General features: G+C 42.3%; 1 protein-coding gene across 1 annotated transcript; it reads right to left on the reverse strand.

Annotated features, from left to right (window-relative positions):
- Positions 1–1,152: 1,152 nt before the first annotated feature.
- On the reverse strand, positions 1,153–25,052 carry LOC109985810 (jupiter microtubule associated homolog 1). Its single transcript, XM_020636223.3, has 9 exons — positions 24,742–25,052; positions 22,240–22,382; positions 15,405–15,553; positions 14,526–14,556; positions 7,850–11,671; positions 5,681–7,576; positions 5,244–5,567; positions 3,757–3,869; positions 1,153–2,352 (listed from the first exon to the last, which is right to left on the reverse strand). The coding sequence occupies exons 1-5, from the start codon at positions 25,035–25,037 to the stop codon at positions 11,520–11,522; spliced, it is 771 nt and encodes a 256-aa protein (XP_020491879.2). The 5' UTR covers positions 25,038–25,052; the 3' UTR covers positions 1,153–2,352; positions 3,757–3,869; positions 5,244–5,567; positions 5,681–7,576; positions 7,850–11,519.
- Positions 25,053–26,070: the final 1,018 nt, after the last annotated feature.

The following is a 26,070-nucleotide window of genomic DNA, read 5'->3' on the forward strand; positions in this document are numbered from 1 at the left end:
CACTAACCAGAGTGACATACATCCTGATTAGATGTGGGTGGTTGGTCGGGTGAAGATGTGTGAACCACAAACTTCTTGTTAAAAAGGTTTTGTTTTTACGAGTAGTGATCATGAAAATAGGACAAGTTTTATCTTGTTGTTTATCTCAGTTTGCTGCTGTGATGTTTTCTCGGATACAGTAAAGATTACAGTCAGACTCATGGTTTTGAATGACTCATGTCATCACCTTTTTAATGTTTGAGTTATCTACATTTAACCAGAGCTGCTGCGCCTGCTGCTGATAAACGAGTCAAATCTTGAGCAAATAGAAAAGGTTTGCAGCTCATCTGTCTTTCAATTCCACTAAAAAAACAGACAGTATCTTTGCACATATTGACACCGTCGTCTTTTTTTACGCCTGAACCATAAATAGTGAAACAAACATCTGCTGCACACTGTATTTGGGTTTATTTAAAATATTCAAACAGCTGATATTTTTTAGTAATGTCTTGCTCGAGATGAGAAGCTGCGATGCTATGACATAATCATACTGCAGTGTCACAGGTCTGCAGGCATGCCTTTTGCAGGTAATCGGTCAAATTGTTATGAATTCATTAGTTCTTCATTTATAGGCAGCGTAGAAGATGATTCAGGTAGTAAAAAGAATGAAGAAAATTTTGAGTTAAAACAACATATTCAAACATATATCCAGGACCGCTGCATGGGGGAGAAAAGTTATGACCAATGGGACCTAAAACCCCTGAAAGTGTCTCTGCTGATATCTCAGACTTCTACAAGGCAGCAGCTTTTATTAGCATTGAAACATTCTCACTTCCCATTTGATGGTGTTAGATTAAATGATAGGACATGAAAATAATAAGAAATGGGTCAATGCTAGATTTCATGACTTACTGTACCAGTGTGAAGGATGTGGCTCAATGTCCCTCCTGATCAGCGTAGCCAGACTTCTTGACTAGGGTGGCTCAACCGGGCCACTGACTTCTGCAGGGGTGGAAGTGTTAGGAACAAAACACATTCACATGAATGAAAAGCATTTATTAACCCATATCTTTACAATAAAGTGGCAATATTTAGATCAGTGATTCTCAACTGTTCGAGACTCAGCACCCACCAACAACTCCTCGTGAGAAATTGCGACCCAGATTTCTGATATATTTTTCAACCAATCAGTTTGGACCTTTTATTGTACAAAACATGTGACAGAACAGAAAAATGGAACAAAACAATATTTAACAATATTTAAAAGGCACTTCAAATACTTTTTGGTAAAGTCACACATCCGTGACCCACCGAAAACAGCTCCCTATTTTCAATCATTATTTAAAATATTTACGAAATGTGCTATATTGAAGTGCAAAGGAAGCTACCAGCAGCCTTTGGTAACACAGCCTAAACAGTTAATCTGTCCCACCTCTGACAAGGCAAACAGCCAATCATAGTTCAGGATTTTGGCATAGACAGGGGAGGGGGAATCAGATTTCTTTCTCCTGATTTACACCATCGTTTCTTCTTTTATGTCCTATCACTTATGTCCTAAGTGATGAATTGATAGTGACCAGTCAGATTCCTTTAGTAAGACTTTTTAACAGCGGTTATTCTTACCCCTGTGTTTGTGATGTCCAAGGAAAATTGCCATGCATTCAGGAACACTTACATGAGAAACTTAATTTCTGATTTCCACTTAACCTAGTATTTCAGTTTTTATTCTCCCGTTGACTTGAATTTTTTTTTTAAAATGTGCTTTATGAAATAAAAATTTGAAATTATTACAGACTTTTAAATCCCTTTTGGGCTTTTCTTGTGTGATACAAATCATTTAAATGTCATTCATGTCAGTCAACATTTTCTAAGAGTACTTTTCAATGATTCCAGTATCTTTCTTTCAGGCGTTTACATGAACCCTGCATTTAGTAAAACAACACATCATCTGCAAAATTACGTATCCACTTTGTACACACTTATAAGAGAAAGAGTTAAAGTTCTGTACATAAAGAACATATTTACATTTCAAAATGATCATAGATAAAAGATTATACTTTTTGAAACTGAGGGACAAACTGAAGAAAAATGTGCTACGGCTGTGTCCAGATAAAGTTTTTTGTTCTTTCAGTGACAGTGCAGGTTGAACTTTTGTAATTCATGGACTTCATCGTCTTTGAACCGTCTTCTTCTGACAGTCTCTCTCTGCTGAGTTTCTGCATAGTGCCACATGCATCACTTGCACTCTGCTGCAGTTTCATGTTGGTTTCTTGCACACTTCCATCACCAGCGCCGGATTGTTGCCCGCATGTCCTCGTATACATCGTTGTTGTTGATGCGGACTGGTTTCTCTGTGGTGCGTCGTGACCTTGTCTGGTAAACACAATTTGTGGTTAACATGTTAGAAACATTTTTGTTATACAACACCTTACAGCACACTATGCTATATAGGTTCCTTTTCTTTTTTTTGAACTTCTGTTTACTGTGCTGTCAATCGTCTTCTTTATTCAGGTTACAGTTAATCTGCATTCTAGTGTTAAGGAATGTTTTTAAAACCCCCAAAAAGTCAAACATAAGATGTTTTCAAGATTACCATTTTTATTTTCTATTTAAGGGTGTCAAACATAGATGTTTAACCACTATCAAAAGGTGTCCCACTAGGATCAATGCTGGGCCCATTCTTATTTACAAGTTTTTTCTGTTTTGAAAGTCTCTGATTTTAATGTCAATCTTTACGCTGATGATACTGTTCTGATACTGATGATAACAACCTTCTTTTAATGCTTTACAGAATACATTAATCAGCCTTAGCCTACTTAAAAACTGAATTCATGCTTTTGAACAGAGACACAGCTAATCAAAAATGTAACTTTGTTAACTGTTTATCTGTTAAGAAAGTTGTTAACTTCGATAACCAATGAGTTTATTAGTAATTAACTGAAGTTAACCTGATGATCAAAAAACAACAAAAACATCAGCTTTTAGAAATGTCAATAGATTCAAAAATAGAATAGAAGCCTTAATGACTTGGAAAATCTACAAATAAAAGAAACAATTTGATATAGCGCCACCATCTTCACTCTAGCAGCGCTCTGGAAGAACATTTATGTAGGTCAAGCAGCATTTCACAATAAAGGCACTAGGGCAGGGACGGGTATTTGGGCTCGTTGTTCATTAAGCTCTCTAAAGTACAGGAGGCGCTACGCTGTTGCTCAGGTTGTCCACGATCTATCTAACCATGTAAGAGCGCGGTTTGGATGTAAATGGAAGACAAACTCAACAGAAGTCAAAGATTCTGGAAATATTCAAATTAAAGTCTACATTTGAAAAGAATAACAATGTTAGAGTTTATATCTCTATATTTATATCTCTCCTTTTAAAGGTATTATATGTGTTAGCAGATATTAAATATATCCAAACATGTCATTTAGTGAAGCCTTTCTAAAAGAGAGCGAAGTCAAACTCCAACATGGTTTGTTGTTCTGAGCCCTGTGTTCATACGGGATGAGACAGTGCTTCCTTCAGCTTGTTTATGTTTTGCTCAGAGGCTCAAACATGTTACATTTCACAAAAATTAATCAACCAGTTGGAAATCAAAAACTCTATCTTTTTTTTTTGTTTTTCTCTCACAGGTACAGTTTACAATAACAGGAACATGGAAACCTCCCCCAGGTTTCATCAGTGTATGAGTCATAAAACATAACCAAATCAAATGCATAAAACACAAAGAGACACCTACACACACAGAGACACACACACATTCACACATGTGGGTACCTTGATGATCCACACGAGGAAGGCCAGGATGATGCCGACCAGCACAGCAGCTAAGACCACAACAGACACCAGGATCAGATTCTTGTTGGATTGGTCGCATGTCTTTGCTGTATCTGTTAGAAAGCACAGTTCATGTTAGACTCGAGCTAAACAATCTTCCTCAGCACTGTAATGTCATTTTTCTTTGGCAGGAACATTTTCGGGGGAGATTTTTTGAGCACATTGCTTTCTGTACTTTCATTTCTTATCAAATCCTTTCCATTTCAGTTTCAGGTTTCTTTCTTTGTTGCCGTTTCAACCTCACACAAATACACAGCGGAAAAACATGTTGTTTCTCCAGTAGGGAAAACACAAGGCAGCGTGCAATGTAGAGATTATTATGGAGAAGGTACAAATACTGTACTTAAACAAAGCTCTGGAATGTCTGCAAAAGTTGTTTGTTTGCAAAAACGTTAAAATGAAAGAAGGGTTGTCGTAGCATGTTTCATGTGCAATGAAGTTGGTAAAAAGTATACAGGAGTGTTTCCAGGGATCACTGTGGTCCATGTGGGCCCCACTACCACAGCACAAGTCAACCCCACACATATATAAATATAATTGTTAGGGCAGCGTTGCGACGAGATTAAGTTCTGAAAGCAATGCAATTTTTTTACAATTTTTAAATTGCATTGATTGCATGCAATTTTGTCCCTTTGGACGCACCGTAGCTAAGCCCCTTCAGAGACAGCAGCAGCATCTCACTGTACAGTCACAGTGATGGAAAGGGATGACATCTCCGCACATTTGAATGTCTGATTTCACTTCAAAAAAAACTCCAAGATGAGTCAAAAGCAGTTTACACCTCTTCATATCAAAAATGTCACTCTTTTAAGCGTTTCATTATTTCAAACATTTCACTCTTTCCCGTCCTCTTTAGTTGCTTTCATACTTTTTGACCCATAACAAGTTCCTCTTTTCAGTAGTTTTTAACCTTCAGTCAACCACAAGTTTTGTATTTTAAGTGCCATTACTTTAACAAACTCAACCTTGACAAGTTGTCATAGCTCAATGATCACGTTTAAAGTCGACAAAATACCCCAAAAATGTGGCGAGAACATTTCTAATCTCTATTGCTTTTTAAATGAATCAATAAAGAATGAGTATGAGCCTCATTTTCTTGACATGAAATTAGAATAACTCGCCCTCAGTTCTTAGTTTACTTCCTTCTTTAAACACTTAAAATAACCGTAAATCAAAGTATTTGACAGTCAAATGATGCTCCTTCTTCCATTGGGACCCTGAGTAGTTAGTTCCACTTTTACCCCCACTATGACTGCCATGCATTCACATAAGCCAGTTTAAGTTCCACATGTGTCTGTAGTTAAACATATATCCCAAACTTATCTGAACACTGAACACATCTGACACAAAACTAGTCTACTGTGATAATGCACGGTTGCAAGATTTTGTAAGGTAGAATGAAGATGAAGAATTAGAAGATGACCCACCCGTCACCAGCAGCAGCACAGACCCTTGGCCATTCACCGCCTTCTGGTCGGACGCACTCTTTTGGTACTTGCACCAGTACGGCCCAGTGTCTTCAGAGGTCAAGTTTCTGATGAGGATGTCTAGATTTGGGAACTCTCCATGTATCTGAAGTCTGCTTTTGAAATCTTTGGCGATGACAGGTCTTGAGGCGTTCATTTTGTACAAAACTTGGGAGTCATCATTGAGACCTTTCATCAGAGTCAGGGATGCTGGACTTGATTGAGGAAATTTGCACTGGATTGTGACGGATCCTCCAGGATCTCTCCGTACCACTCCATTGCTTTCTGCAAAGACAGATGCACAAACATTCAGGGTTATTGTGTTTACTCTCACTTAGCACTTGATGTATTCAGCTCTTTTTTCCTGCATTCTCAGGTGGTGTGTGTACGGGTCTTACCTGAGCCACTCAGGGCCGTGCAGCAGAGACAAAGGAAGGTAATGAGCTTCAACCAGAAGGCAGACATACTGATAGTGACTGTTACACAAGATGCAGCTGAACTTGAACCTGAAAGGAGGAAGTATTCGTGTAGACATCAACCCACATCACCTGAAACGTCAGCAACATGTGACCTACATCACGGTGTCTGATGTTGACAAGCCGCAAAGAGTGGAATCAACTTCGTCTCTAAAGCTGAGCCACTTGTGAACTTTGTTAAGGTGAACAACACAATGCTTTTATTTATCTATATATTTAGCATTTAAAAGTATGAAGCAAATAAACCGATGCCTGGACTACAGCACTCATAGCCTATAGGCTCCTTTTCAATGTAAGTCCCTTGATGGGCCTTTAAAATATAACAAATCAACAACAAATACACAAGAAACATAAGCTAACAAACTGAGTGATAGAAACAGAAAGAACAAAACAAGATACAAAATATCATACAGGAGATTATCTGTGTCTGATGTAGCTCTCTAGCAGAGAAGAACTGTTATGGAGAAACAGCACCAGCTAGTGGCAGAAGAAGAAACATGTCTTGGAATAAAGAGACACCAGATTTGAAGTTCTCTGCCTAAAAAAAAATATCAATCTGTAGGCATTATGTACACAAATATAAACAATCGCAGGTGAGCTTCTTTCAAAAGAATGAAGGAAGGAACAATCTGTAAGATATCTAGTGAATTAAATCCTAAACTGACCTTACTGTATCATCAGACATTAAAGGAAACATGCTGAAGCGCTGGTTTATCTGACAACAACGCAGCAGTCAGTATGTCCTCCTTCTAAAGGAAAGGTGTGACAAACAAGACACAGGTGACACTGGAGAGGGCAATCCAAGAGGAGGGAAACACAAGGGCAGGAAGTAAAACTCAACATGCAACACTGGGGACAAGACCTACAAAGTAAAACAGGAAACACTAAAGGCCAACTGAGTACTCAGGAATATGACAGTTAACAAGAAGTTAGAGAGACAAAGGAAGGAAATGACAAAATAAATCAGGAAGCAATCTCAGATTAACAAAATAAAATACAATTGCCACTAATGGTGGCCTAAGACTTTTACACATTTTTGCATGTGTGACGGCAGCCTGTTAGGTTGCTGCCTTCTCTTCTCTTGTGTTGCAGGTACGTGCAGTTGGTAGGCGTGGCCTGACTGAGAGCGCTCCGGGCCCGATGCTCACAGTCACAATACCATCTTAGTCTGCTAAAAGAGACTTCCTGCATGTGCCTTATTTGGTTACTTAATCCTCCTTCTCCATCCAACAATCTAATTTATGTTTTTGTAAATAAGTCAGTTTAATTAAATGTTATTTTGGTGTCTCTCTGAGCCCGTCATATAAGCAAAAACCCTAAACACTGATTTAAGGGGACCTTTAAAGTAAAAAAGTTAAATCGCAGTCATGTATTCCTCAGTAGGTTTTAGATTACAATGAATGAACACGATGATGACTACTGTAATGTGAAGCTGAAACGACCTCCATAAGCTCCATTAAGTCGTCACAGTCCTGGGAGAATTGTAAACTCAACATCGATAACATCAATAAAAGCTCTCACCGTCTTTGGGGATGAATGAAAAAAAGAAACTCACCCCCTCCCCTCTCTCTCTCTCTCTCTCTTTCTCTCCCTCTGGGACAGGATGAAAAAAAGGTCTCAGCTCTTCCCTTCATCCATCCCCCTCCTCTTGTCTCATCCAGTTATGCATGTGAGCAGGCACAGCGAGGAGGGCTTTTTTACACTCTCTTTGTCACTACGGAAACAGGCCTGTCAATTTGGCAAATGGTGCTTCCAGTTCAGGGCTTCTGGTTGGAGGGGAGCAGTATATCTCTGACACTGCAACACAATTAAGACTCTCTGTTTTTGTTCACAGAGAGGGAGAGAACAGGAAGACCTTTACATTACCTGATACAACAGCAGCATGATTCATAATTCCAGATGCTTATTAACACATTTAATCCTGCTTCTTCTCCATCAACAACATATCAAGAGCATGTTTCCTCCCATACTTATCCCCCCCCCCATCCTCCTCCTCCTCCTCCTCGGAGTAGTTGCTGAGTCAGTGCAGTGCGCCTGAATGACTCCTATTGATTGACTGATTGCGTGCAGCGTCACTCAGAGATGACTCACCTCATTTCCCCTCCATCCTTCTCCGCGCTCACATCTCCTCGTCCTCTCCTGGGAGCGCACGTGGCCTCATCTGGAGCCCACATGCTGTAATGACCCCGCGTCAATAAATTGAAGTTGCAAATGAGGGCGGGTGCTCGCACACGTTCATCACAGGCATCAGTTAAATAAGTTGACATATGGCTGTGGGGGAGGAAAATGGTAATCTCCCCGTCTTTGTGGAAAGATTAGTAGGATGATCAAGGGGGATCGAGTCGAGTCTGTTTCTAATGTGGTGTTACTGATTAGCTGATGACCAGCAGGAGAGGAGAGCAAGCTGCAGAGCTGCAGAGCTGCATATGTTTCTACAGCTTAAATGATGCAGTAGGGGAGACCGGGGACGACTGTAACAATGTGTAGTGTGGATGTCTTAACTCTGAAATCTCATGGACGATTTGGATTCAATTTTCACAATGCTTACTTGTATCTTTGTTCTACTTGTTAACAGTCATAAAATGTTTTTATAAGCAATGTACTGGTGTTCTCACATATGCACATGTTTTGTGCAGGCATGCTGTTCCAAGTTTGACTCTTTAGTGAAGATTAAACCTGCTTATAAAATATTTAAAATTACAAACTGTCCTTGAAAAACGTTTAGATTTCCTCCACATAGCATCACTTAATTTAACATCAAGGGTTCACTTATGGCAGGGTCAGAAGACCCGATCTTTTCGTCTGTTACCATGGTCACTGTGTCAGATAAGGCGATCACAGAGCCACAAATTCATGCCGTGACTTGACCCGACAGAAGCAGAGTAGAATTTTCTTCACCAACTACCAAGGTGCATGAAGAGTGAAAGAGGTCAAAATGTTCCAGCAACAATTTTAGTATGAAGATCAACTCCCGCTCTGCTTCTTCAGTACTTTGCAATTCTGAGACTCTGAGACCACATCAGCATTATCCAGTCTCTCACTTGGATGACCACGATGAAGGCCACAAGCCGAAACGCGGGACTGGGCCAACAGACATGACATGACAGGCTACAAGGTGGTAACCGACCAATCATCACGACCGACGTGATGACTTAGGAAGAAAAGAAGGGAAGACTGCAAACAAAACAAAAAAACCCTTGTGTTGCCAGAGATCATCAAAATGTTCCTCCGTCTCAAAGTTCCATCTTGCAGCAGCAATTTCATCATTCTCTTTTTGCGTCACCATTTTTTTTTTGTTTGCGCTGGTGACCTTTGCGCCTGCAGAGTGCTCTGTGCTCTCATTGGTCAAAGTCACTGACTTGTCGGAACAAATCATAAAAAGAAAAACCTGCTAGAGCTTCTGAGTCTGACCTTGACATTTGTCCTTAAGCGAGCGAGGGATCATCACAGACCAGGCGCATTATCTTATTCCTGATTGGTGCACATGTTACAAGGCCCCCAGTCTCCCCTACAACACTTAACATTTTAACCCAAACTAGGTGATACTTTGTTTCCAAAATGTTTATTAAATTAAGACGCACAAGAGATCCAGTCAGACACTGTGTCTTTAGGTCAAATCAAAAGCACAGGACTTCCCCCCAGCGGGTTCACAGCTCTTACTGAGAACAAGCCTTCATTGACTGCACTTCAACATCCTGGCATTTCTCCAGGGCAGGAAGTTCTCTTCCTGATCTTCAGTGACCTCTGCATGCCTTTCACAGCAGACACACCGCCGTGCCACAATGCTTTTCTGAGGCAGCTCCTGGTTTGAGTGTGAAAGAGATCGACTCGTAGCTCGACTCGTAGCTCGGGGCGGAGAGGAAGAGTCACTTAAATGATTCTGACAGTCACTTTTTCTCCAGGTCTGCCTGTGATTTACACACACGTGACAGGTATGCAAGTATTAAGTGTCATCAACCTCGTACAGTTAAATGATGACACAAAGCAAAGACTTACTTTAGCTTGTTTTAAATTTAAAAAAAAGAAACAATACAAATCACATTAAGATAATTTAAAAAGTCCAAGTTCGGGTGTCGGAAACCTGAAACAGTTTCAACCGAGTCAACCTTCACTACCTACTCCTAATTTCTCCCAGTGGTCATTATTGTTCTAAATATATTGTTTTTTTCACACACGGTCTCTCTTTAAAGAAGACTTTAAATCTTGTGTTATGTGAAATACAATTGTGCTTTCTGAAATGTCCTTTTTTCTCTCAGGGCCACCGTACTTATTTAAAAATAAATCAGATGTCGTGTGATTTTGCTGAAAGAATCCATGCAGTTATGAGTCTCATGTTTTGTAGTTATGTTACATTGCTCCCCCTCCTCTCTCTCCGCCTGTCTCATCTGAATATGAGACAGGCACGTTGGTTTCCATTTTGAAAAGCTTGCTGGCCGCAGATATTTAATGGGCCGAGGCTCGTCACCCCCACGTCAAGAGTTGTGTGTCTTTTGTGGATAGTTATGATTGTTTATCTTTTTGATTTAAAATTAAAAATTTGTATGAAGTTTGGATTTGTTACTTTTTCCGGCCTCTATTCTAGACTCTGTTGGGGCCCGAGGCAAAAATCAATTGGGGGGGGCCCTGTGACCGCCCCCCTCCAACCAGTGTTCAGCAGGGCAACGAGAGTGAGTGCAGTCAGATGGGGCTATTAGGGCCCCCTTAGGAAGTTTGCAAAAATTTGCACATTTTCCACCGCTGCTTTGGGCCCCCCCTAAACTAAACTAACAAACTAAACTGATATAAAAACAACCAGATAAAAACTAATGAAAAATCCTAAACTACAGTATTTAGGATGGGTGAATCTCTAAATGAAACTATCCTATAACGTGTTCCTCCTGCTGCTTAAAGAGGTGAATAAGCTCACAGACGAACGTCCATATAAGGACGTCTCTGTGGATGTGGGAGTGACGTCGTTTCATAGGTAACATTACATCATCTGGAGGAAATGTCTTCACCTGCCTAACCCAACTTTGTTTGAACAATCCAACAAAAAACTGTGAACAAAAGGAAAACTCTTCTCCTAAAGCAGACAGACAAAGAGTCAAATATCCTGAAAGAGACGTCATGAAAAGATCGAGCACTTTCTCTTTTGGCAGAATACGAGGCAGCTTTTGGGATTATTTAGGCTCGGCAGGTTTTCCAGTTGGTAGAGCCCGCCTCCGCTCTCAATCTTTAGTCCTCAAATTCACATTCAGCTCCATTTGATGAGCCACACCAGCACGGTTACTACACACGTTTTACTTTAGAAAACAGAATCAGCCACAGCAAATTCATATCAATCTTTATTGTATTTAGAAATCCACGCATCAAATCTTTTTATGTATTTTTTTCCTTTACCATTTACAACAGGGGAAGAATGAGGGACAAGCTAAACGTCATGCCTTTCCCAGCAGGCGCGATGCACTACAGGATGGGCTGAAATGGAAGGTGTGTGTGTGGGGGGGGGGAGGAGGAGGGGGCAGAGAGAGATACATAAAGTGCTTTTGTCAACAGTTTTCTTTTTTTTTTAATAGAAAATAGGATCAAAACAAAAAGGTCTGAGGGTGGAGGGACAGGACGCAGGGGTCCATGGACGTGACAGCATGTGAGGGCGGTGAAGAAGGGAAGAAGGTGACGGGGGGCCATGAGGAGGGAAAGAGTGGTGGGGGGGGCTTTTATCTTTAAAAAATAAAAAAAGCGTTTGAATGAAAAACAAAAAAAAATTAAAATAGAAGTGGTCTCAACCCAGGATGAGGCTGGACTTGCCACCGGGGGGGTTTCTTCGGCCCCCTGCGGCGGCGGCGGCGGCGTTGGCACCTCCCGACGGGGCAGAGGGCTGTGGCGTCTCCTTCTGCTGCTCCTGATCCTCCTGCTCTGCATTGTCAGGACACTCTGCAGACACAGGACAACTCATTGACCCTGAACATTTTACAGTCACACATTAGTTATGTTACTGAAGAAGGGTGACACGGGGGCGTCTCATAGCCTAGCGGTGAAGTTAAGCACCCAATGTACGGACGCTATAGTCCTCATCACAGCAGCCGTGGGTTTGAATCCGATCCGGGCCTTGTGCTGCACGTCATCCCTCCTTTCTCTCCTCCCAACATGCCCTGTCTCAGCTGTCCGAGCTAACCATCCATCCATCCATTTTCTATACCACTTTTCCCAGAGGGCTGGAGCCGATCCCAGCTGTCATTGGGCGAGAGGCGGGCTACACCCTGGACTGTCCACCAATCAATCACAGAGCTGACATACAGAGACAGACAACTGAATGACAGACAGCAAATTTTAGAGTCACCAGTTAACCTAACGAGCATGTCTTTGGACTGTGGGAGGAAGCCGGAGAAAACCCATGCATTAATAATATCTGAAAAAGCGTTATTGGTTAATCCAGAGCTAGCAGTGTTTTTTGTCTTCCTGCTTCGGTAGCGTCCGTGTAATGAACTTTAAAGGTTTATTTTTGGGCTTTTCATGCCTTTGTTTTAAAGATAGGACAGTGGAGTAGAGTCAGAGAGAGTGATGAATGACGTGCATTAAAAGGAGCCACAGGTCAGATTGGAAACCCGGGCCGCCCACTTGGAGGACTTTAGCCTCTGTACATGGGACGCGTTGACACAAACCACCTCACTACTGGCGCCCCAAAGCCCTGAATTTTAGACTCTAGTGACAGCTTCTGGGTTTTTGGCAGGTAGAGCACTTAGTTGAGGTTATCCAGGTCTGATATAAAATCACAGAGCTGCAGCAGTGGGCTCTCATTGTCCATTAGCGGTTGAATTATTTCAGAATGAGCGAACTGGAGGAGACTTTATGACGTAAATGTCACAGAGAAGAGCAACAGTTTCGGGTTTTTTTCCCACATATTTGAATTTTTTTCCGGTATCAAACGTTCCGGACGGCTGCAGAGAGAATAGTTTTAAGTTCTGAGTTTGTACGACTGGCGCCACAGATACTAGGACAGCACAGTCTCCTGCTTGTTGTGCATCCAGACACTCACATGTTAAACTCTCTGGTTAATATTTTCTGCAGCTTTTGCTCCTGTTTTTTTTTTTCCCAGGTGCCACTGTCCTCTTTGTACAAACATTTAATTGAGGGCTGTGCAAATTAGAGGAGACATGTTCTCTGATTTATGTATTCAGCTGGATTTACTGAGGTCACACGTTTGGGACTTACAGACACGCAGGGGAAATTCTCCCCTGCTAAAGAGGAGACACACACACACCACACATTAGATCTACTACAAGCACATAAAAGGTTGGAATTAAAGCAGGCTTTTAAACCAATAAAGAATAACTCAATGAAGCTCTTCAGCTTTTTATGGAAGAGGGACAATATTGGATTATCATGACGAAAGCAGACTGTGGTCGGATGTTGTGGTTTGTGTTCATTCAAGTAAATTTGAGCTTCAATCAATGAGTTGTCTAATCATATCACTTCATCTCCTTGTAGTTTCACATGAATACGTTGTTGTACAGATATTCTCTCAGGTGGCAAACATTAGAAATGAGACTTGATCGTTGCAAGCTATCTGCAAGCTTCCTCATATCTGTCCTGCTGGTTGGGCACCAGACACACGATCTGACTGCGCAGTGAGCTGCTTCCTTTGTCATTCAGACTCCGATTCTGCGACCACTCAGACCCGGTGAAACAGCACACGTTGAATTAAAGCATTTCTTTAAGTCAATCTGGCCACTATCACCGCTTTCAACAGCTGAAGGCTCGATTTTTTTTGCCTCGCCATCGTTGAGAAATGTTTTTTTTTGTGTGTATTTTTAATAGTGGTGAAACAACAACAGCATTCTGAAGTCTGTTGCTGTTAAAAAACCTTGTTACAGCTGAGTTCGCTTTAAAAAAAACAGAAGCTGTAGTTCCTAAACACACAAATTCCATCACACACAACTGCTAAATGATCTCTGTGTGTGTGTGTGTGTGTGTGTGTGTGTGTGTGTGTGTGTGTGTGTGTGTGTGTGTGTGTGTGTGTGTGTGTGTGTGTGTGTGTATGGGAACACAATACAGTGTTCAACATCCTCGAAGCTCAAACAAGAAAAAAAGATCACATAAAACATCATTTTTTTTGGACTTTGGTAGATTACAGCAAACTTGTTGTCAGTGAGATTTCTATTCAGAGTTTGTGAAGTTGATGATGGGGGGGGGGGGGGGGGGGGGGAGTAAGATTACAAATGTTTGTTTTTTGGTTGATATGAAAAAACGACCAGATCTGTGACAAACATCCGTGATCCAATCTGAATTGTGGGTCGTGGGATTTGTGACCCATTACACCACTGACTTAGTACACATGCATTCTGATTACATTGAATACCAGGGACAATGAGTGAGCTTTAATTTGTAAACGTTCATAGAAAACATACTGTAGGTCAAACCCTCCATTATCCGAGGAGCCAGCTGCTCTCACACAAACACGCACCTGGACGTCAATAAAAAGCTTTTCATACCTGCCATCACAGGACAGCTGCCTGACTACAGAGCAGGCGGCCATTATGATGACAGGGAAACCCCCTACATCAAAGGGATCATGTGATGTTGACTCAGAGAGGGGGAACATGTGTACTGTGTCTTTAAGAAAAAAGGTTACTTCTGGTATGCCAGCAGAATGAGAGACGGGGGAAAGTGAAGTGTACCATGGAGCTGTCCACTGATAAGTCATTCTCTGCTCGTTTAGACGCAGTGAGAATGGGACGGACTCTTTCAAAGCATCTTTAGAAACAACTGAAGAGTTCGGGAAACTCACCATCATTTGCTGGTTCTTGGCCGTTTTCAACCTACAAAGAAAAAAAAAAGACAAATATATCAGATCTCTTGACTTTGACACACAACTTGTTACCACACAGTAATGTTCATGTTCAGCAACTTATTGCTTTATTTCTTGTATTAGAGTTTCTGTTATGCTGCATTCAGGTGCTCCTCTGATGGTCCCAGTTTCAGAGTTGGGAAGTCGTTCTTCTGACTTCAGTGTGTTCACTTGATTTCAGTTTGGAAAGTTTGAATGTTGTAACAACAGCAAAAAAAGTGTTGATGCTACGAAGAAGATGTGTGAATGTCTCTGTTATGGGTTATATTTTAGCAAGAAGCTGATTTGCAATACGAGAATAAATAAAAAGTATCTTAACATCTAACTAACTAACCCTAACCTGAACACAACATATTTTGTTATGAAGAATATGACGTCAAGTCGACAAGTCGGGCACCTCATTTTTTCCAGAATTTCCGAGTTGTTGTTACGATTTGAGCAGGCGTTCATGTGCATTTTGCAACTCGGAAACTAATTTTTCCCGATGTGTCCGACACCACATGAATGCACCATTAGTCCAATAGATATCTAGTGTCTCTGTGTCTTAACACCTCAATCAAACATTATCACCCCAGTACGCCGTGTGGACTGACAGATTCCCAGAGTAAACATTAAACCTCCACATGGATTACAGTGGAGAATATCATGCTGGGTCTGATTCAAATGGATGGATAAAGTCATCCATCCCCCCATGATTTTTTTTTTTTCCACTGAACTGTTTGGATTTAAACTTAATCTATGACCATGTGCTCTTTTAGCTCTACACTGGTCCTCAGCTCTGTTTTGGAAACAGAGTCTGTCTGTCCAAAAGAGACGTACCTCTTTGTTCTGGCTCCACACCAGGGCTGCTCCAGAGTTGTGGATGGTGGTCAGTTCCGGCTCGGGGTTTTTGGGGAAGAGAAGAGGCTGCTGGCACCGCCTGAGGGGGGCAGAGGGCTCCCCGCACAGGGTTCCTGTGGGTGCCCCGGCTGGGAAGAGACAAGTAAGAGACAAGGATACAAAGTGAGACTGAGGGAACGAGTCAGGAAGTGATTGAAACATCATTTCTTAGAGTATCCCTTAAATCATTCATATTACTAGAATCTGTAAAACATGAACTGAAAAGTTTTGTAAACAGATAATCCATCATATTGTATTTGAATTCTCAACATTTTTTATGATTAAGATATTCACATGTTGACAAGCGGAGCATTGAAGTCCTCATGAAGCGGAACTTCAACGGGTTGGAACCAATCACAAGATAGGAGGCGGGACATAACATTGGTATGAATTTGATTGGGCGTTAGCTTTGACAAAGCTTTTTAATTAGTCGGAAAAAATAAAGTAAACACCCCTGAGTGCAGGATGAGTCATCAGACATTTTAAATGTTTTACAGGAATAATTTGACCCTCAGATGTCAAATATTACAAACATCTGTACAAGCTGAAGTTTGTGTATTTTTTAAAGTAAGGCTTTATATGTGATTTTTTTGATCCAGCAGATGTCACCCTTGAGCACCAGCATGAAACCAAAACAACTCGCGCTGCATTGTTGTGTTAGCATGCTAATTATTCGGGTAAATGTACCTGAAATGAGCATGATCTAGAAACACAGTTAAGCAGTGAGTACAGTATGTTATTCTTCTTTTCTCTAGTCCCTCAATTAAACAACTTTATACACGAGGGGAGGAGCCATCCTGAAGATAAGACTCTCAAAACTCTGAAAACAGCACAGACAGTGGGACTCGGGTGTTACACCCATTGTAGACAGTCATGACTCACAGAGTTATTTTCAGAGGATATACTTGATTTATATTATATTTAAGTGTGAAAACTCGCATATAAAGCCATTAAGTATTACACTTTATGTTTTAAAACATTTGAAAAATAATCATGCATGGGTTTTTAAGTAATGAAACAGGACGCTGTCATCAATGACAATGGAGCGGGCTGACTTGAAAGAGGGACCTTTCTGCTCCCAGTTACAGAGAGAAAGACGTCTCTAACTTTTACAGCTAAGTGTTTTAAATCGATGTAAACAGGGTCGAGTTAAACCCATAGAGGTTTGTTTTTAACACTAGCCATCATGACTGCTTTATTTTTTCTCCCTGTCCAGCCGATAGATTACACTGAAGTTAGACAGGAAACACTAGAGACATATGACAAAACATGACTCAGACTTCAGAGCATGGAGTCATGCCATGTGGACGCTAATCCAATTAGTCACCCCAGGCCCAAATGTTTCAAATCCATGAGGCAACTGTGCTAACCACAAGATTCATCTTCTCAGATTTAACAAAACATCAGCTTTAGGAGGGACTTTGACTGAAATAACACGACACAAAAATCGCTGAGAAACAACAGGAGACATCATCAAATCCGCTTGGGCGTCTGCTACAGACCCAGAAACACAGTGGAACACTTCCAGGCAGACGACCTGGGTGCCAAAACTCACATAACGCTGTAGCGCCGGCGTTCTCCTTTAGCAGAAAGAGCATTAAAACACAGAGCTTGGCCCGCAGCGAGAAAGCAGGCTGTGCTAACTAAAGCCACATAAGGTAACAGCTCTCGCTGCAGCTCCAGCTCAGAGGGCTGAGGGGGGGGGGGGGGGGGGGGGGGACACAGACAGGCCGTCTTTGTCATGAGGGGAACAACGGCGGCTGAGGAAGTGGATGAGTGTCTATTGTTTTTAATGGAGTGAAGTGAGCCAGCCCAGTAGAGAGCTTCGATCATGCTACAAGAGCTCCTTCATTACTGGCTCCACATTTCTGAGGCTGATCACTTCTCTGGGTAGTGGGCAACAAATGGGAAATGGAAGAGGATTAAACCCGAGTCACAGGCCAGACTGATGCATTACATTATCATCACTCCAGCATCATAGCTTTCTACTTAACCTTACAGCCCTCCTGGGTGCATGATGTTGTACTGTGTATCTATGAGAACGCCGCTGACCTCACAGGCAAACAGGCCCGAGGACAGGAAGAGCAATCATGCTGCTGCTGCTAGTCTTGGCGTCCTCTCTGATTACAGAGTGCTCGCCATGTGGGCAGAAGCTGAGGGCACCCGAACAAGCCAACAACTCTGGAATCCGAACGCCTGAAAAAATCCCGACGAGGACAGCGCGCTTTATGAAGAGCAATATGATCATCATAATACCAGCACAACACAGAACACAGAGTAGAAGATTTTTTAATTTTAACCATCTAAAATAAGCTTCACACCAGGAGTAGTGTCTTAATAAAACGTACAATCCTCCAGTGGACGCGCTTTGAGAGTGGACTCGTGCACGTTAAGGGGTAGAGAGCGAGCAGGGAGACAGGGTGGCGTGTGATTGGTTCATCAGATTGGTACCTCGTGGCGGACATAGGTTTACAACGGCTACAGATGACAGATTATCTTCGTTCCTTTTGCAGAGCACGAGCTATTAATTTCATGTAAGACAATTTCAACCAAAATCTGGAGAAAATTACCAACCCTGCCTTTAATGTATAGGTTTATATTTGTCATTTAATGTATAATGAAGACAAGAGTTAGGAGTGTTAACTTCCATTAAGTTGTGTTCTTTTCCAGTAATGTGGAGTTTCAGTTTGTGTTTTAGGAGGTAACAGGAGCTCCTCCTGTCGCTGAACCGCAAGTCTGGGAATGTTTGTATTTGCAACTGACTGAAATGGACGACTGAAACAATGAACTCAAGTTTTCACCTAGCAACCTCACATCCAACTGTCGAGGCCAACCTGCTCCTTTGAGCACGAGGCAGCCTCAACAGAGACACCTGAGGATGGAGCAAACAGTCAGCCAGAAAGGAATGACTGAAGCCTTTTGCAGGAGTTTCAAATAATGCTCTGAGAGAAACAGGCATAAACGAGTTTGCAGCTGTTGTAATATTTACTTGATGAGCTGGTCACATGAAGCCCATCATTAAAGAACTCAAATCTGTGTAAAGTATGCTTCTGCTGCTGCGGTGTTAGTCCACCCTAAAGCCTTGCCTAGTCTTTCAGTTTATTGTTTCACTTTTTCAAACTCATGAAAAACGTTCTCATTTGATACACTGAGGTTTTAAGATGTAAGTTTTTTTTTTTTTTTTCCACTTGACATGAATACGATTCAAATTGAAATATGATCCAGTTTCCATGGCACTGAGAGATGACACTTTTAAAACAAGACAACATGTCTTTCCAGAACTAATGTCCCTTTAATTCTAGATAAACCCCAGAGATTGGACTGTAAACAATCAGAGATGGGAAGTCCTTATTAAACTGGAACTTCAGTGAGCTCTATGGATAATTCCAAGTAAGTCTGAGGTCAAGCTGAGAATTAGATATTTGAATTCTTAATGGCCACAAACTACAGTGAAAGCCCTGTACAAACTGTTAGTGCCCGATCACACAGACACTGGTTGATATAACAGCGTCGCCAGCAAAACCAGTGTGTTTCCATATGGCGCTCTTCTCTGCTGCTGTGTAACGCCTTTTTCTAGCGGTTTCTGGGCGTGCACAAAAGTTAAAACATTTTCAACTCATACCCGGAATCGCAGTGCTCGTCACTGTCACAGATCAAATCAAGTAGGAGGATTTACCAACGCTTTTTAAGACATCCCCCCCCCCCCTCCCTCCTCCTCGTCTAGGAGCAAAACATTGGAGAGAGCTCTACCTTTGGTCAAATCCATTTTTTACCATTTATTTTATTTGGTCGCCTGTATGCGCAAGAAGCCCCGCTCAGCAGGTGTTTCCAGCTGTTTTTTTCCCTGCAGGCACTCAGGCGTTTTTTGAGCGGCTACACCTAGCGTGACGCGTCTCAGTGTGATCGGGCTCTTAGACGATCATGAAACTGAAGCCTTCCCAGTGGACTTACATGTGTACGACTCAAAGGGAAAAGTCTTACTGCATACATAGTGGGACCTTTGTGTGCAAAATATAGCAAAACACTTTTTCATTATAAAAGAGCTTAAAGCTGTAACGAGTCTCGGATATAAATATCTCCTGTAGGACAGCGTTGGTAACAGAGTGCACATTGTTTGAAGATTGAAGAGGCTTACATTGAGAATAGAAAATGTGGATTTGAAAAAAGGAACTACACAAGAGGGCATGCCAAGGTAAACAACCCGGCTCATTTACACCGGGTGGTCATCCCCGGGTCAGTCCGATCGCACAATGCTTATGAAAGCTGTTATAGAAAATAAACCTTCAGAATGGCATATCCTCATCCAGCTGTATCCAGTGAAGTGGTTCAACTATGAAAGCTTCCCCCCCAAAACTTGACCGTGACCCAAGAGAAACAATGCAAGCAGGAAGAGGCTGCACTGTCTGCAGCTGCCGTCTGCAGAGGTCACAGGCTGAAGAGAGGATTTTAAGGTAGATTCTTCATTGGCCACACACTCAGGAAATCTGATACACCATGTAACTGGTTTCCTACAAAACGGTCAGTGTGGAAGCATGTGATCCCCCTGTGGGTGACTTCACGGCCTCGAGTTGAAATTAAATCTGTTTGCTGCAGGGCTTGAATTGTATTCTTTGTTTGTGCTACACTTTTAAATATCTCAGCTTTAAAAGCCCCCAGAGGAAATGGAGCTCCAAACAGCAAAAATGCACACATAATATTAAAGTTCAGACTCATGAAGCATCCGCAAATATCTGAGTGGAAACAAAAGTGAATGACAATAAGAAAGAGTCGTTTTTAAAGAACAGCTTCTTTTGCTGTTTGGATCATTTCTCAAGACTGTGTCTGCATGGCTGATCTCATTTTGATTGACATCCACAATGCTCCGCCCACAACAACAGTGAATGTGACAATCAGGAGTTTGCATCCCCCCGATACAATTTGTTCAAAGGTTTAAAAAATACAATAAAATCCCTTTTTTATTTACATGAATAGTATCGAAAAGTAACTACTCTTAAATCAGTTCTTCAATGTTTAACCAAAAGCTGCAGCGAGTGAAAGATAGAGAGCTCTTTCTAAACTGCACAAATATGTTGGCAATGCATTTTTGCACTTTAGACAGTGTGCAGGAGTTTGCCTGCATTTTCAGTAATAAAAAACAAGATATTAGGGGCATCAGTTGGCCTAGTGATAAGTTTTAGAGCCCCATGTACAGTCGCTGAAATCCTTAAGGCAGGCTGCTTGGTTTTGATTCTAACATGCGGCACCTTTCCTGCTCGTCATTCCTTACTCTCTCTCTCTGGTTTCTTACTCACTCCACTGTCTTATCAAAGCAAAGACTAAAGTTAGCTGAGTTTAAAATTCTGGCAATAAGACAACTCTAGTATGTTTGTTTGAGTCGTTAAGGATTTACAGGAGCAAGAAAAAGTAGCGCAGTAGATAATATTCATTTCAATTGGTCACTCAATGGTCACTTTGCTCTCCATGTCAGAGTCAACAGTTGGCATGAAAAGTTAGAGGCTCACATTTCCCAAAGCTATGAACTCAATGTTTAATGATAGCTTTAGAGTGTTAGCCAGTGCTGTATTTATAATGAGCTAATGTTGACCCACTGATACACAAGCTGCTTTAACCTGAACATCCACGTCCTCAACTGAACATCCGCAACCCAAAGGAAGCAGTTGTCAACACTGAGTATCTGTGGGGGTCAGCACTTGAACCAAAGAGGACGCTCCTGCTGGGTGTAAGTCGTTAATTAGCTGTTAATGAGAAGTTTTCATATTTCATACGCAAGGATATCCTTATTTGAAACCCGTTATCAGAAACATCTACTAAAAACTTAAATTTCACTTTTCTGGAGAGTGATGATGCTTGTTGTAAACCATATAGCGCCCTCTGCTAGTGAAGGAAAACTGCTAGTGTAATACAATGAAACTCAAATTAAATGCTATTTGATTGGTGAATAACTCCAGTAATAACTGCGATAAAGTTAGCCGATACTGATAGTCACTGTATATGCTAATATCGGCGGATATTATTGGCTGGTTGATAAATCGGTCAGACTCTAATTTTTGTCTTATTATTATTTATTATGATCATAAATCCTGAGTTACATGGTTTCACTTTTCCAGAGGGCTTTAACCAAACACTCTCCAGCTGGGTGATACAACATATTTAATTACAAACAATAAAGAGTGAAAGATGTTTGGCTCGAGCTCCACCTGTATTCATTTATTAAACTACTAGACCCTATAATAAAGTTGGACCACATTTTTAATTCAAGCATGTGGTTGTGTGTGTTTCCAGCGACCTTGATAACTCGAAGCCCTTTAAGAGGTCTCATATCCGCTGCTGCCGTGTTCCTCCGCCTCTCGTTGTGTTGTAAAAGTTCCCTCGTGTCTCTCCAAGGCCACACGTTTCACCAATTGACACATTTTTAACTGACCTATTTCTTTCCATTGAGAGCTGCTCCTTAACTCCACTTACTAAAGCCTGGCTTCAAATTACCCTTATCCCAGTCCTCCAGGGCTTTTTGGCTATCACACTTGTGGGATGTTCTTTCTGACAACCTAAATGGAAAATTACTAAATAACACTCCAATGTTTTTCCTTGCTTAGGAATTAAATCCATGATGATTTTTGCTTACTTGAGGATTCTGGTAGCTGTGTCTCGTTTGGCAAGATTAAACTTGCCCATCTAAAAGCGATTATACCTTTCTTGTTGCAAAACACAAACCACTGCTTGAGTATTATATTTTTTTGCTTTGGGTGCTGATATTGTAAATTTAAGATTGAATTACTGGGTGGGTTGTTCCTTCGATGAGCGTGGGGGTCATCAGGTTCTGCAAAGATGCTGGAGGTCATCTTGTTCTTGCGCTGGGGGGTGCTGTTTTCATCTGTGCCGAGGGAGAAGCTCGAATCCCCACCTGGTGGTCGTAGTACCCTGGGGGGGGGGGACAAATTTACAATTATGATATTTTATTGACATCCTGCTACATCCTGCTTAGGCCGGATTAAAACACACCGCCTGTGTGTCACTGTGTCACTGCTAAAGCAAAAATCAATAGGCAAATATAACGTGAGGATGCCGCAAGCAACTTGCAGCCTCCTCGCGACTCCACCCTAAACCTTTTATAAACATACCAGTCTCTCAAAAACACACAGGCTAGCAGCAAGGTCTCTGCTCTAAGCCCCGGCTGTCAGCCTGTCAGACAGACAGTCACAATCTCTGCCCGGCAGCTGACTCCCCTCGCACATAATCACAGAGTTAGCTGGCTAGCTGCTGCCTCTATTCATACGGATTCCTTTGCGATGACACAAGGGAATGGTGTCAGTTCCTGGCAGCATTGTTGAACAATTAATAAATGAGTAAATTAAATATGACACCCCCTTTAGGTAAAAAAAAAGACAAAGGAGGGGGAAAGTCTGTGGTCCCGGCTAATGTAGGTCAGCTAATAAATGGACTTTTCTGGAACAATAAAGGAGACATGCAAGCAGACCAGTGCAATGCGAACAAAGCCCACTTTGCTCCGACATTCCTTCGGCCACAAGCTGAACAAAAGGAGCACGATAATGAGTGGGGAAACTCTTTTTCCTTGCCGTGCTGAAGGACAGACAAAAACTGATGTGTTTGCAGAGCCCCTGCCCTGGACCCCTCCCTCTTTTTCCCCCAGAAAACTCTCCTCTCCTCAGAGTCCCTGAAGCCACCAGCTGACACACTGAGCAGCTGTCCAAGGGCCAGGCGGGCAGATGGAGGCCAAAAAACAACCCAGCTCTAAAAAAGAAAGCAATAGAGGAGGGAACTCCTCTCTGCATGAACGGTACCGACATATATTTTCTCAATCAAAGCGTATATCTACACACGAGTGTCTGTCACACTTGGCTGTGACAGTAATGCTGAAAGCAGACTTCACCTCCCGGCCAGAGGGGATGAGCTCATGCTTTCCACGAGGATTGCAATGGGGGGAAAAGCTTTAAGCTGCCTGGCAGCAGACCCCACCCTAGAATGAAACTGCAAATAATATCAATAAAAAGGCTTTCATTTTCAGGAGCTGAGGGGGCAGCTGCAGGCAGGTGGAGCTCGGGAAGATACAGCAGAGCTCCACAGCCTCAAGATGGCATGTCTGATAAGGCAGGGTGGGAGGCTTTTGATGGCCTACTAAGATTTGAGCCTAATTCTGCTAAAGTTGCTGCTGTACCGGATCCCTTCGGTCGTCCAGGAGCAGAAATGACCAGCAGCTCGTAAAAACGGCTTTAAGGAGCAAATGCAAAGAGCTAAGGAAAGATTTACAGGCTTAGCTGGCTGAAAAGCCCCCACCCAAGCCCCCACAAGCATCATCAGAAAACAGCATGCGGCTTCAAAATGCTTAATGACTGACCGAGATTTGACTTGCTGACTCTGAAAAGGCTAATAGCCTCAGTTTTCCTGAAGAAAATCTGGATTATAACTCCTGAAATCAGTAGAGCAGCCTTCATTTAAAGTCATTATCCTTGCTTTTTTTTTTTTTTCTCCTGCAAAGGGGGCAGGAATGCATCCAGACGAGACGCATCACTTACTGGAAAGATATGACTGCATGCCTGGACCATGAGTGGCCCTCTCTCCAGTGCTTTAACATTTATATAGAGATACAATATACAGATGGAAAAAGGGATAAGGAAATGGAAAAAACCTTGAATTTGCTCTAGTCAACAATGAGCCATATCCCTCATTTCCTAAATGGCATTTGCAGAAAAAGATTGTCTCGTCTGGGATTCTTCCTCCAATCGATCACGCATTTGGACCACTGCTCTTGAGTTGTAAATTAGGTAATAATTTCTTGATAATAAACATTAAAATCTACATTTAGCTCAACATTAAGTACTGGATGTGTCATAATCGGCAACTTCAAACAGCAGCACATAGCCAATCACCGCAAGAGACGAGCTGTGAACTAATAAAAAAGTTATTTTGCAGCCGGGAGGTGAGTTAGCTGTAACCTGCAGATATGTGGAAAACATCCCTTCTGCCTTCTTCGTCTTCTTCTTCTTTTTATCTATTTTTAAACTCCTAATTGTTTGACGACGCCAACACGAGCCAAACAACGAACTTATCATCAGTCGCCCAATAAGATTAACTTAATTAGCAAGATGTGACAGTTGAGCTAAATCCAGAAAAATCCCCCGGCAGCCAGCAGCAGCAGCAGCAGCAGCAGCGGGCTGACGTCGGGCAGCAAGGCTGAAAAAAAGAGGCGTTTGCTCGCAGAGAGGCACTTCTTTGTTCCTCTGCGAGACGTTTTCAGCTCCTTTTCTTTTCTTTTTTTTACCTGGAACTGCTCTTAGCACCAGGCTCCATTCCCTTGAAGTTGGTTGTCGTCGTCATCTTTCTGGTGTCGTTTCGACGCAGCGGCAGGAACAAACAGTCTATGAGAAAGTAATAGAAAAGAAAAAGTCCTCCTCCTTCTTCCCCCGCAGAGATGCGACAGGATGCAGACTCCACCCGACACTGAAAAACATAACGAAGACCAGATCCGCTGGTTCTGCGGTGCCAGCCCACAAGACCCATCCCACCAGCGTTCGGCCCGCGCTGATTGGACAGCGTGTCGCAGAATTGCTCTCTCATTGGTCAGAACAGCACAGAACTCGACTCTCATTGGACAGAACCTGAGAGACAGGCTCTCTTGTTGATGGCAGGTCTTTGGCTTCATGTCAATGATCACACAGAGTGGAGTCCACATCCCCGAGGCCTTGTTTCTCCAATCAAATGTGTTTGCATTGATCACGGGAGTTTGCAAAATGTTATTTTCCTTTCATGTGAATGTAGAAACGTGACATCCAGCTGCTGAAGACTTTGTGACTATTTCCTTCAGTCTTAAAATAAAGTAGGTTACCATCTGGAGTCTTGCACGTTTCAAAGTAAATGCTCATAACAGTGATGTCAGCTTGGAGAAAATAGGGGATGAAGTTCGACATCCAGCAGCTGAAGATATGTAGACTATAACCCAAAGCAGTGGTTCTCAACCTGGGGTCTGGGCCCTCCTAGAGGGGACACCTGAGATGTCAGCAGGTGGACGAGGCTCTGTCTGCTCGGAGGTTGTCAAAATTAGATTTGCACATATTAAATAAAATGTTAAAACATTACTTCTTCCATCCAACTTCTTCTGCTTATCTGAAGTCAGGTCGCAGATGTCAGCAAGCGCATTAAGTCAACCCAGACTTCCTTCTCCCCAGCTCCTCCTGTGTTTACAAACCAGACGGGAACTCTGGATCTGGTCCGGGGTCACCTCCCACTTGGGCGTGCCCGGAAAACCTCCGAAGGCAGGCGTCCACCAGGAGGCATCCTTATCAGATGCCTGTACCACCTCAGCTGACTCCTTTTGATGTGAAGGAGCAGCGGCTCTACTCCGACCTGTCCCTGAATGTCCGAGCTCCTCACCCTGAGCCCAGCCACCCTCCGGAGGAAACTGCTTTCGGCCGCTTGTATCCACGATCACATTCTTTCAGTCACTACCCACAGCTCATGACCACAGGTGAGGGACGGAGCGAAGATCGACCGGTAAATCGAGAGCTTTGCCTTCGATGGTTAAAACATTACTGGGACATTTATATAAAGGTCTTTTGGTAAGAACAAGTGTGTAGGCATATTCTGAGGGGGG

This window comes from Labrus bergylta, chromosome 16 (assembly GCF_963930695.1).
Source record: "Labrus bergylta chromosome 16, fLabBer1.1, whole genome shotgun sequence".
NCBI classification, from domain to species: Eukaryota; Metazoa; Chordata; class Actinopteri; order Labriformes; family Labridae; genus Labrus; species Labrus bergylta.